This window comes from Triplophysa rosa, linkage group LG8, assembly GCF_024868665.1.
Source record: "Triplophysa rosa linkage group LG8, Trosa_1v2, whole genome shotgun sequence".
In the NCBI taxonomy this organism is placed as follows: domain Eukaryota; kingdom Metazoa; phylum Chordata; class Actinopteri; order Cypriniformes; family Nemacheilidae; genus Triplophysa; species Triplophysa rosa.
The window spans coordinates 24,194,569-24,207,063 of NC_079897.1; the positions used below are offsets into that span (position 1 = coordinate 24,194,569).

The 12,495-nt window shown below is 41.3% G+C and overlaps 1 protein-coding gene across 2 annotated transcripts in view; it reads right to left on the reverse strand.

Moving 5' to 3' along the window:
- LOC130558508 (transcription factor HIVEP3) overlaps positions 1-12,495 on the reverse strand; it is a 57,853-nt gene that overhangs the window by 7,673 nt on the left and 37,685 nt on the right. For both annotated transcript variants that reach the window (XM_057340954.1, XM_057340955.1), the window contains exon 2: positions 139-4,704. In XM_057340954.1, coding sequence (XP_057196937.1) covers positions 139-4,281 — 4,143 coding nt within the window. In that variant the 5' untranslated portion in view covers positions 4,282-4,704. The remainder of the gene's footprint in view (positions 1-138; positions 4,705-12,495) is intronic.

Consider the following 12,495-nt stretch of genomic DNA (forward strand, 5'->3'; position numbering starts at 1 on the left):
TCCAAAATAAATGTTTGTGTTTATATAATATATGTGTGTCGCGTGTATATTTATATGCACAAAAACGCACGCACATACAGAACTTTTTTTAGTGTTTTTAGTGCTGTGTTAAAAATGGAAAATTCCAGTGATGGTTACCTCTGACTCACTGGTCTTCTTGCTGCCACTTTCTGTATGTTCCGACTTGTCAGTGCTTGGTGATGGAGCTGTAGCCATAGTGTATGTCTCAGCACTATGTTTCTGCTTGGAGTGCAGCAGAGACAGTAACGTTTTAGTGGATAAGCCGGGTAGATTGGGGTTATGCATGCTAATGCTCCATGAGGAATAAACAGAAGTCGAATCTCGGTGTGGAGATGGGTTAGGCTTGGTGTAGTTTAGATAGCACCAGCTGACAGATGTAGTGGTATGCAAAGTGGGATATGAGGGGTCCATGGCTCTTTTTGGACTTGTTACCCTTGAAACATACTTGTGTCCTACATCTTTCCTTTCATCCTTATTTAAAGGTTCTGTTTTGTGCTCGGTTACGTCCTGCTTGCCTATTTTTATAGTTACTCCTGTTTCTTGTCTTGCATCTTCTCCCTTGCCCACAGTCTCCACTGTCAACCTATGCATATTGGTTCCTCGATTCCCTTCCGGAGATTTCTCATCACATTTATTATCATTGTCTTCCTTGTCATCCTCCTCCTTTTCCTCCTCCTCTTTCACTCGCTTTTGTTGCCGCTGTGCCTCTAGACTAAGCTCTAGACTACCTGCAGGCGACAGCATTCGCTTACTTCCTCCAGCACCGAGCTGACCACAGCCGTCATCAGATGAAGTTCCTGCTCCATACTCAAGAGGCAGCGGCAGAGGAATATAGCTCTTCGGGTTAGGCGATGGCAGCCTAAGATAAGATCTTTGAAGCTTGTCTTCTTCCAGCTTACCCATAATGACCATGGCTGTGCAGCAGACTGGATGTTGTGTCGTGGCTAAAATTTGTGAGATGGTTGTATACATGGCACTAGCATAGGTAGGAATGTGAGTCTGTAAACGCACAGGCACTACAAGAGACACCACTGGTGCAAGCTGTTGAAAGCATGGAGCAATAATGGGACGGGGAGTGTGGGGAATGACTAGCTGCTGTTCTGAATGACTTGGACACTGCAAGGATGAAGGTGATGATATAGACTCCCTGAAAAGAGGTCCTGAAGGGACCTGAACAGTTAAACCACCTGGTACAGGAAAGCAAACAGCCGGAGTTACATCACTTGATTGTGTGGGGAATAAAGTGGACACTGACTGTAGGGAAAGGCCAAGGCGTTCTTCTACATACTCAAGGGGTCTTTGATGTATCTGAGGTGGTTTGTAAATAAAGTCTTGCTGAAACATCTGAGTGGAAAGTATCTCAGATATTGCTGTAGTGACAGGGGGATATCGGGTGAGTTGACTATGGGAACAAATGTCAGGGCTTGTCTGCGGGAGGGGAAAAACTGTTGCCGGGAGGGAAAGAGGGGATTGGACAAGCTGCATGGTCTTCCCGACATGCTCTGAGCTAAGCCTAGCGGTCTTGCTTCCCATTCTATACTCTGTGATTGTGAATGGAGGATGACCAAGGAAGGACTGACACACAGCGGGTTTAAAAGTAGAAGATGACTCCTCCTGGTCAGGTTCACCAAGTGTTGCATGCTTCACCAAGAGACATTTCCTCCTTTCCTTCCATGTTGCAGAAGTGCGCTCCACAGAGAGGGAACCATAGTCAAAAGATTTACTCCTTGTTTCTTCTACATGTGCAGGGTGTTGAGGACTCACAGGTGCCTGTTCAGAAGTCGAGCGGCGCATTTCCCTATGTGAATGATGTTGTTGGTGATGACTTGGCGGAACAGTTAGCATGTGAGACCCTTGGGAGCTCCAGGTGCCCGTCGGCATCTCAGAGTCTGGCTTTCCTGTTTCCTCGAAAGATGCAGAACGACTAGATGCGTGGGAAATGTTACTCTCTTGGCTTGGGCTGTGTGGTAGAGAAACTGACTCAAAGCTAGATTCACCCGATGACTGAGCTGCCTCGGCCAAACGAAGACGCTTCTTCTTTGGTGGTAGCTTCTCTGCAGGGAGCTGAGCCAAACTTTGGCTGCGCTGAGGCCATTGGAATTCCTCTACCTTCTCTGGCTCTTTGGAGATCGCTGGAGGTGAGATCATTTCAGCATCTGGCTCTTCTGTGACTAAGATTTCTGGCACTTGAATATTGGGTTGACGTATTAACCTAGATGTTGGTTTTGGCTCCTGTGCTGGCTCATGTTCTAGTTCTGCTTCCTGGTTTGCCATAGAGATACTTTCCTGCTTTTCAAAAGATCTAGTATGTTGGATAACAGAAATCTCTTTCCAGGAACCCCTTCTTTCTAGCTCACTGTGTGTGCCCTGATTATCAATACTGCCTAACACTGATGGGAGGTGGCTGCTGAAAGACACAGCTGCTGGACCTGGACTGGGAGGATCTTCCTCAAGACTCTCTTCTTTCTTTTTCCTTTTGCGCACTGCCATGGCCATGGCTTTAAACTTGTAGCTCATAATTTGCGGATGATCTTCAAAAGAACCGCTTTCTTCATTTCTAGCACCAAGCTGAGACTTGCTCATACACACAAGTCTGTGTGCTGCATAAGCATCTGGCTTTTTTAAATGAGTCCCACACATTTCACACTCGTATAGGTGCAGTTCTTTTTCTTGCTTCCTTCCTGACTCTAATTGTTTTAATCTGGAAGAAGGGCCTGCATCCTCTATAATGAGCTCTGTTCCAACTGGCACCTCAATAGCAGGTTGGCGTCGTAACATTCGTTGGTGTGAGCTAACCCTCACCGTCTGCTGCTCATCAAAAGAATGACTGAGACGAAAGCGACGTGAAGCTGGATCAGAAGCATCTCCAGAGGATGGCACTGACTGACTCCTGTAAAGAACAGCACTGGAGCTTTGACTAGCTAGTGTCTCTGTTTCAGCTAAGTATGAACCTGACAATTCACCTGGAAAACTACCAGGAATAAGTTGAACAGCAGAACCACGAGAACCTGTGATGTCCCCCTTGGGTTCAAAAACAAAGGGTTCTTTTGGTGAAGATAACTTAACAGACTCATTGCTACTTCTCCTGGAGAGTGAGGAACGTCTTGGTTTGACACTATCGATTTCGCTTGTATCTACTACGGCTTCGTTTATAGTAATTAGCTTGGTTATATGCTCGATGACTTGCGTCTTGGGAACACTGAAAGGGATTGATTTTTCATGTTGACCTAAAGAAGATAACTGCAGCTGCTGCTGAGGAAGCCTTTGCTGTTGTCCTAGTCGTCCATACTTTCCTAAAATGATCTCGGCATACGTTTTAGCACTAGCATTTGGTGGGCTCACTTGCGAGAGCTCTGCACTTCCAGACCGAGAAAAATAGCCAGATTCTGTGCTGCCCTTACTGCCTGGACCTAGTGAAGAACGGGTTTCATCTGAAGACGTCCTGGGAGTTCGCTTTCTCTCACTTAGCCTCATTGCTAACCTCTGCTTGACCGCCTGTGAATCCTCAGCTTGGGGACCTTCCTCTATGAATGACAATTCTACCTTGCAACCTTTCTTCAGAGTTGGCCTGCTCTGTGAGGTAGATGGTTGGTGTTGCCCAGTCTCATCTTCTGAACCTGTACTTTCTCCTTCCGTGCCTTCTTGCTCATCTCCCAAGGCTCCACCCTCAGGCCCACTAAAACTGGGCTCCTCACGACTCGAGGCCATTCCTGCTTTAATTCGATGTGCATGGGATTTGCGGTGCTTGTACAGATTGCTTTTGGTCTTGAAGGAGAAGCCGCATGGGACACAAGGGTAGGGTCTCTCTCCCGTGTGGGATCGGATGTGTTTTTGGAGGACGCTGGGCTTTGCACAAGGACGGCCGCAGTATGTGCACACATATTTTCCTGGCTTTTGCGGTTTGCGTTCTCGCCTACTTGGGGTGCCTTCCTGTACTTCCAGACTGGGCAGAGATTGAGTTTGAGAAACATTAGGAATTTGAGAAGATGGATCTCCTGGGACAGAACAGCTGCCTCTTGAAGGACCAGGAACATCTGAAAGCTGCCAAGATGGCCCACTCGCCTGTGACTGTTGCTGCTGTTTCTGCCTTTTGAGCATTTCAGAGCGTTTTGACTGCTTGTGTTGATGGCGGCCATGTGATTCATGTATAGTTCGCGAGGTAGCTTGTTGCTGTAATGGAGGCCGCTGTGCCCCCAACGAAGCCTGCTGCTGACCACTGGACTGCTCCTCATCAGCCGACCTGTACTCCTCTGCCTCCATAGAATGCGGGGAGGAGGCTTCACGGATGCAGGAATGCTTCTGTGAGCACCAAACTGTTGAACGTCATTGCATCAAATACTCCTTTGATAGGAAATAGGCTTTATTCTCACTTTAGATGGGAGGCTAATCATATTATGCCATAAATAATGTAACAGATAACAGATGTCTTAACTGAAAAAGACATAGTTAAACAGTGTCAGTGTGATTCCGCCATATATGCGAGTGCTGGTTGTGCGTTAAATGCCTCCTCTCCTTTTCAAAAACTGCCTTGGCAAAATTCATCATTGTTTCACTTTTGGGCTGATGCCTTGCAAAAAAGATTGACAAAAAATGTCTTCGAGATGCTGTTGAGAAACATTCTCTGTGTAAAGTCCTATTTTGTCTGTCGTCCTCAGCTAGTCACACTTTAGAACTTCACTGATCCTGAAAAGAAACAAAAAACAGTCAAAATGATGTTTATGATCAGTAATGGCCAAAACCACACAAAAAAATGCATGACGAAATGAACTGAAGTCTACATGACAAAAGCAGCCTTGTATAAAATCCAAACATTATGAAATATTAAAATGAGTAAGCTTGAATTATTGTAATACAAACTTTGTAGAAAACAAATAACATCTTGAGGTATAATAAAAACATTATACTTCCAGTTGTTGTGTGTGTGGGCAGGGATGCGTCTTATCGAGAAGAATTAAACAAGACATCATATTATATTAAGTCACATTACCTAACTTTACCCTACTTTAGGGTGCTTAACTGTTGACAGTGTTCATTTATTATAGTATTAAAACCGTACACGGTTAACCAAGAGTAACAAAATATGCAAAAAATTAGGATTGAATAACTTAGCAATTTGGTGAGTCATTCACAATTCAGTGAATGAACTGTCTGTCAGATTCAACTGATGACTCACAATTCAGATTTAGGCCAGATTTAACAATTTAAGATCTTCACTTTTACTACGATTATGCTTGCCATGTTTATGAGCCCAATTGCATTATTTTGATTTAAGTATTGCGTTTAGTTTAACAGCACTTTTGCCTCAATTTAATTGTAATTACATTATAAGGGTGCATGTAAAAATAGTCAACTGCATGTCAACTCATACATGAAGCTGTGGAAATAACCTGACATGTCATATAATGCAGCTTTAATTATATAGAAACATTTGTGACTATTAATCCAAATAACATCCAAAACATTTTGGGGGCTAATTTATTAGAGCATGTACACATTTACTTTGTGAACAGAACATGGTACTGAATAAGCGTTTCAGCAAAGAAAAAGTAAAAACACAAAATGCAAGCTAACAATGAAAAATGCTTTAAATGCTCCGAAATAAATATTTGGCCTGGACATACTGTACAGCCTGAGAATTGAAAAATGATCCAAGCTGGTGTGGATCCATTGGGTTCAAAGTAATCCTCTAACTATAAACAAAAAGAAATTGCCTCATTTCGCTGACTACGGTATTTCTTTTTTAAACTCACAAGCTGTTTTATGCACAGAGTCAGACAATATGCCAGTGGACAGTCTGGACACCTAACCTAAACTTTGTAAAAAGATGCTTTCAGCATAAAAAACAAACAAACAAAAAATAACACAACAAAGGAACACAGCTCAGAAGCTGAGATTTCATTTCATTCAGTACATTATGTCAAAACATGAAAGTGGTGAAAGAAAGGCTGCTCTTAAGTACTTCTAAAGTACACAAAACTGCGGAAACTTAAGCACTCAAGTAAACTTGAGCAAAACATATGCTGCATCCCAATTCGCCTACTTATACTATGCCCTTAAAGTATGTACTGCTTTTGTTATTGAAAAGCATATACATTTTAGTGCGAAGCAAAACTGTATGCGCGCACTAATGCGAAACGGAAGTGGCCGTTGTTGCCTAGACGACACTGCGATCCAACATCACCAACATCAAAATACAGCTCTTCCTTGCATTTATGTATTCATTCATGCATTATTTCGTATGTAATGTTTACTGTTTACTTACATTTATTGATTTAGCAAAGCATCTTTTATTTAATTTTATTAATGCAGTGTAGCGCCACTAAACTCCGCCCTCTCGTGGTGAGTTGTGGGTAATATCAGCCGTTAAGTGTCCGTGGATTCACACTTCGAATTTTCACCGGAAATGGTAGACCATCCGGGTATACTTTGAGAATATTCATTTCAGCATACTATGATTTGGGACATACTAATTCTATTTCGAATACTATTTAGGACGGAGAGTATGCGAATTGGGACGCATATTTCAGTGGTGCCTTAAAACACAAAAATCTGCAAATCCGCAAAAGGGACTTCATTCAACAACCCCCGTCTTCAAGTGTCCTGAGATGACGGTCAAATTCTCAAACTGCTGTTCAGTGAATAATTCAGTGTTCCAGGTGCCCGATTATTTTCTGTCGTGTTTGTCTGGTGGACAGATTGTACGGTAAGACCTCACTGAGATTTTGACTAAAAGCCAAAGGCAGACTGTGTGATGTCAAGCCTGGAACACTGACTGGAAGTCTAAGGTCACAATTCTGACATTTATCTACATGAAAATACGAACACTTAATTTCGCTTTGTGTCATTCATTATTCTGTATTTAATTTGATTCTTTGCCTCGTGTAAATTTAGCATATTATCATATTTTCACCCACCACTACATTTCTGTGTTTTGGTGATGTGACAATAAAGGCGAGATACATTTTTAAAAGTGTCAAATAAACATGTCTCTGAATAAATACGTCTACTTGTTTTAAAAACAGAGCAGTGTTAGCACTTTAAACTAACTTCTCTATTACAGAGACATAAATTGCCATGCTCCTTTTGGTTGTGCATTAGCAGTGTTGGGTGTAACTAGTTACTAAGTAATTAGTTACTGTAATTTAATTACTTTTCCCTTGAAAAAGTAAAATAAGGGATTACTCTTATTTTGTCTGTAATTTAATTACAGTTACTTCTGATGTAATTAAACAAAATACTTTGTTTAATATATGTGTGTGCAATAGTGGAATTAACATCAAAATTCAAAGTCTAACTTTAAAATCTGTGCTTTAATATATAATTCACACATTTGTAATACTTTGGTCAGTTAATAAAAATACTTTATGTAGTTTTATATTAATTATTTGAATGAATTAAAAGAGCCGTTTTATGTCTATCCTTGAATCACTTAACTAATCAAGGTTGATAGGATATAGAAAGTAATTAGTAATAAGTAATTAAATACTTTTTGGAGAGAGTAACTTGTACAGTAATCTAATTACACTAATGAATATGTAATTAGTAACTAGTAATTAATTTTTCAGAGTAACTTACCCAACACTGTGCATTAGATACATACGTTGTACTGTACATGTCTGACAGAGAACCGGATCACCTCAGATGTTCACAATCACTAAGCAATACAAGACTGCCTTGAAAATCCCTGAAAATCATATCTGAACTTCACGAATGGCAAAATCTTGGCAATAAAATACACAGCGCGCCTCAGCGTTAGATTTCATTAAGTGGTGTTCAACAAGGAAACAGTGAGGAGAAAAAAAACTTGAAACTTGAAATAACTTGACAGATTCTTGACCGAGTTTGCTTCCCAAACATCTGCTGCGGGCCGAGTGATGCGCAACAATTTAATGAGCTTTCTCAGAGCAGAGGTAAGCATTGCTTACAGACTGCTTTATTTTTTATCAACAGCAAGCAATTATCTAAGCTATAACAACACTTACAGCTACATCGTTATTCATGACATTGGTATATATTTTCCTTCGTCAAATGACAGAAGCACACATTTATAATAAATCAATTTGATCTGCAGGTTATTACTTTGTAGGGGGTTGTTGGCATTTACATTTGTATTATTATTACAGATATAAACTAGCCGACACAAAGCCATTAATAAAGAGAGAGCGAGAGAGAAATCTAGACAGGAGACAATGTTGTTGTCTCCCTGCAATGGATGTCTGTTCATACGTCCAAGATCAGTACGATGCAGCTTAATGATCTCCGACACGCTATTGATGTGCCTCTTAAACAGGCCGAATAAGAGAGTTCGGATGGGGAGAGCGCAGTGAATTATTCATGACTGTCTATGTGCGATCCGTTGGACTGGGGGACTACCATTACGACATTTATAACCAGACTACAGTAAGTCTTCACACGTTCAAACACACAGTACGCACAGACAAACCCTACCGTTCAAGTTTAACATTCCTTATTAAAAGAATCTACTGTGTAGCATAATAACAGACTAGCAAAACAATAATGCGATGATGAGAATGTTGCGACTAAATCAAAGTTACATTTACATTTATTCATTTGGTAGACGCTTTTATCCAAAGCGACTTGCGAGTAGGAGAGCATATAAACATTTTGTCAACACGCTAAACCGTACCGTTAGTTTACAAGGCCATTCTACTATAGTAGGATTACAGCTGGAGTAAGCAAGGGAGAGAATGAACAACAAGATTTTTCTTTTCTTTTAGACACAAGACATAGACAGTTATTGGTTAGTCAAATAAATGCGGAACAGGTATGTTTTGAGCTGTTTTTTGAAAGTTGTGAAGGATGCTGCAGTTCGTGTGGAGGCTGGCAGTTCATTCAACCATAGGGGAACCGAATGAGTAAAGGTTTTTGCAAGCGATTTGGTGCCTCGCTGTGATGGAACAACCAGGTGTCGCTCATTTTCAGACCGAAGATGACGGGAGGGGATGTAGACCTGGAGCAGTGAGTTAAGGTAAAGGGGCGAAATTTGGGGGCCTTGGCACCGTGGAAAGCCAACCAATCGGATCGGAGCTCAGGGTTTCAGGAAATTGCCTGGCGGGTGTCAAAAGACAGAAGCCCCATCCCTCCCTTTCCCCTCGCGAAGACACTGATGCCAGCCTAAAGCAAGAGAGAGGGTGGGTTACGGAAGGGACGATGTTCTGGGGGACCAAGTTTGGGACATTAAAGCGTTTACACCCATTTCAAAAGGTGAATGAAGTCTGCATCAGTCAGATTTTGGTGGGATCCATCGGAAGAGACAAAGTAAGGATGTGCCTGGTTGCAAATCATAATGCATCGTTAAAAAAAGAGACTTGTAAAACAAATGGAGATTTATTTTCATGGACGTTTGTTTAGAGATGGCTTTGCTGTCAGTGCCATACTGATTACCAAATGATTGGTCACAAGCTGCAAGAGTCTGCAGGACATTTCAAAGGGAGAATCCCAGTCGAGTTGGCGTCACCTTTGACCTTTTTAAAGTTGGCTGGAGTTTTATTCGTACAGGTTATGCTGTAAAATACAGAGTGGACTGGCAGATGCTTTCATTTCGTGAACGAAATGAAAGAGGAGGTCTCTCGTTCAACAAGTACAGAAATGGACACAATGAAAAGACACTTACGAAAATTAACCTTGGTTTTAATATAGTAAAGGTAGTAACCATCTTTTTGGTGTACTTTGTCTTCTTACATTGCCAATACAAATGGCTGTACTGTAAATATCATGCTTAAACGATAGTTACAATTTAAAAACCTAAATGTACTATTTTACAAACATGATGATTTAACAGGGATTTGTAGAAAAAAAGTTGTTTTTCCTAATGAAAGTATAGCATTGTTTGTTATAAGCATGTACTTATATAATCATATTTACAATAATACAAGTGAATGACACATTCATGACACTCAAACATGCTAACGCATGCAAATAGTTTGTTGTTGCTAATACTGCTGTTGTTTACGTGTTGCTTTAATTAAATATGAGAAATCAGTCACGTCAGGCACTTTTAATCTGCACCCGATTCTGGGATCCCTGTCCTTCTGGGAAAGACTGACTGAGCATGAGCCAATAGTCCCTGAGTGCGGGATGTTTAAACGCTATCATTGGTCTGAGCTACTGAACGAATACGCCTCTTCACTGAACTAGTCAGTCATCTGACATACAAATCAGACATCTCGTTGGTGAACGAGGTAATGTGAGTCACTCTCGTTCGCAACAACAACAAAATATGATATATTGTAGCATAATATACATTACAATTATACAAACACGTTATTAAAATTACTTGTACTACATATAAGACACTACTTTTCGCCACCTCCTGGCGTGCGTATGTACAGTATGTAATATATGACGAAATGGTCACTGAACGAATCGGTGAACGAGTCTGAACGAATCATTTTGGTAAAAGAACGAATCACTCAAATTGAATCAAAATTCCCATCACTACAAACAGCTGCTTCTTCTTCGGCGCTTGTCTTGGTTACACAAGCAACACACGCGTGGACACTGACGCCTAGTGGTCATTGCCTGTCGACGCACAAGTATAAAGGAAAACCGGCACGTTGCCTATGGCGTAGAGGTCCTATGGTCCTATGCACGACCTTAACTTGCCCTTTACTGCTACACTTACAGTTTATGTGCATTTTAAATGAGGAAAACAATCCTATAGTGTCTATATAATAGTTTTGATACCATTTGTGCCATAGTACGTCTAAAAAAAATCATATCTGATTTTTTTATTTCATATCCAAAAAAATCTGTAGTGCTCCGTAACAAACTGTGTTACACTGACTACAAATCTAAATGAAGAAAAGCTTGCTCCTACTATTGCTCACACTTGCTGTGGGACGGCTTTGTTCAAATCCCTAACCCTGTTTAGTCATTTAGGTTTGATTTCAAGATTTACTGGCACAGTAATCTGATCTGGATCATGAATCACTACAGTAACTCGGTGACCTACCATTGGATGTTGAATACTTCACAAAACATACATTTGCTTGACTGCATGTAATAACACATTCAAAAACCGTCAAGCATTTCTCCTTTTTCACTGAAGCTTCCAGACAAGGCAAAACAACTTTTTTTCTCTGCTTCCCACTGTCCTGGTTGACAACCCGGCTGATCTGATCACAGAAATGTAGTCGTGTTAATCATACGTTAATTGCAAGATGAACGCGGATGGCTCTTTCTCGAAGTTTCCAGCTGAGCAAACCCTATTGGTGTAGAACGTGGGTTCTACAGAAGTAAATGGAAGGTTGTTGACAGCAGATTCAAGAGGCGACGTGACTGCTTGTTGAGAACGTTGTAAATAAGAAGACCACCTTGAATCAAGGGTCTTATTTTGTCTAACGCTTGCTTGTATAATAATGAACAATACTTGCAAAATGACTGACCACAGGGCTCTTACATAATCGTAATAATCCAAAATTACTGCATATAAAAAACTATTAATTGTCTTTATCACGTAAACTGATGGATCCATTAGAATTGTGCAAATGTTTTATTTTTAGTTGAGCAGAATGATGGATAAACGCTCGGTAAGAACTAGTGCCTCTCGTTCCAGCTCTTACACTTGGCAACCTGGCTCCGGTTCCCATGGAGACAGGCCCACAGCTAGCCGCGGCAGATGGAGGGTGAGCTGGAGGTCTAAATTTGTCCCCCAGCATCCTCTCTGAGTGTAGTGGCACGCCGGCAAGAGGAAGTAGATAAACAGGCTGACCTCCGTCTGCCAGTGGTAGCATCTCGTGACCCCTCATGTTCACTTGCTGGGACCTCAACATGTTCAAACTGAGGAGGCGGTGCCGTCGGCCCACGCCACCAGCAGGCCCCTCCTGAATGTCACGCGGCAGGAGTGAGAGGCGCACCTCACCATCCCACCTGTGCTAGCAAAAACATCAACACTCATTGAAGATCATGGGGGGAAAGATGTCACGACCCCTCTGAACCGTGCTGGTTACCATCCCTGTGCAACATCCTCCTGTTTTGATGGAATAATCACTTGTTCAACATGCATGCAGGCTACAAAATCAACCCCCCGGCGAGCATAAAACAAATTTTCACTTCGACTTGAATACACAGTCAAACTGTAACACTAGCCAAACAAAAAAATTCAAACTATATATAAAAAGCAACATGCATATGCATGACATGATATGAAACTTTCTTCTGTAGAACACAAAAGAAAATATTTTGAAGAATGTTGGTAACCAAACAACGACGGTACCTATTGACTTCTATTGTATAGACACATGCAAGTCAATGGGTACCGCCGTTGTTCAGTTACCAACATTCTTCTTTTGTGTTCTGCGGAAGAAAGAATGTCAAAAAGGTTTGAAATGTCAAGAGGGTGAGTAAATGATCACAGGATTTTCAGTTTTGGGTGAACTTTCTCTTTAAAGTAAAACATCTTGGCTATTTTGTCAAATAATAAATGGGACTGGGGCTACCAAGCTCCAAAAC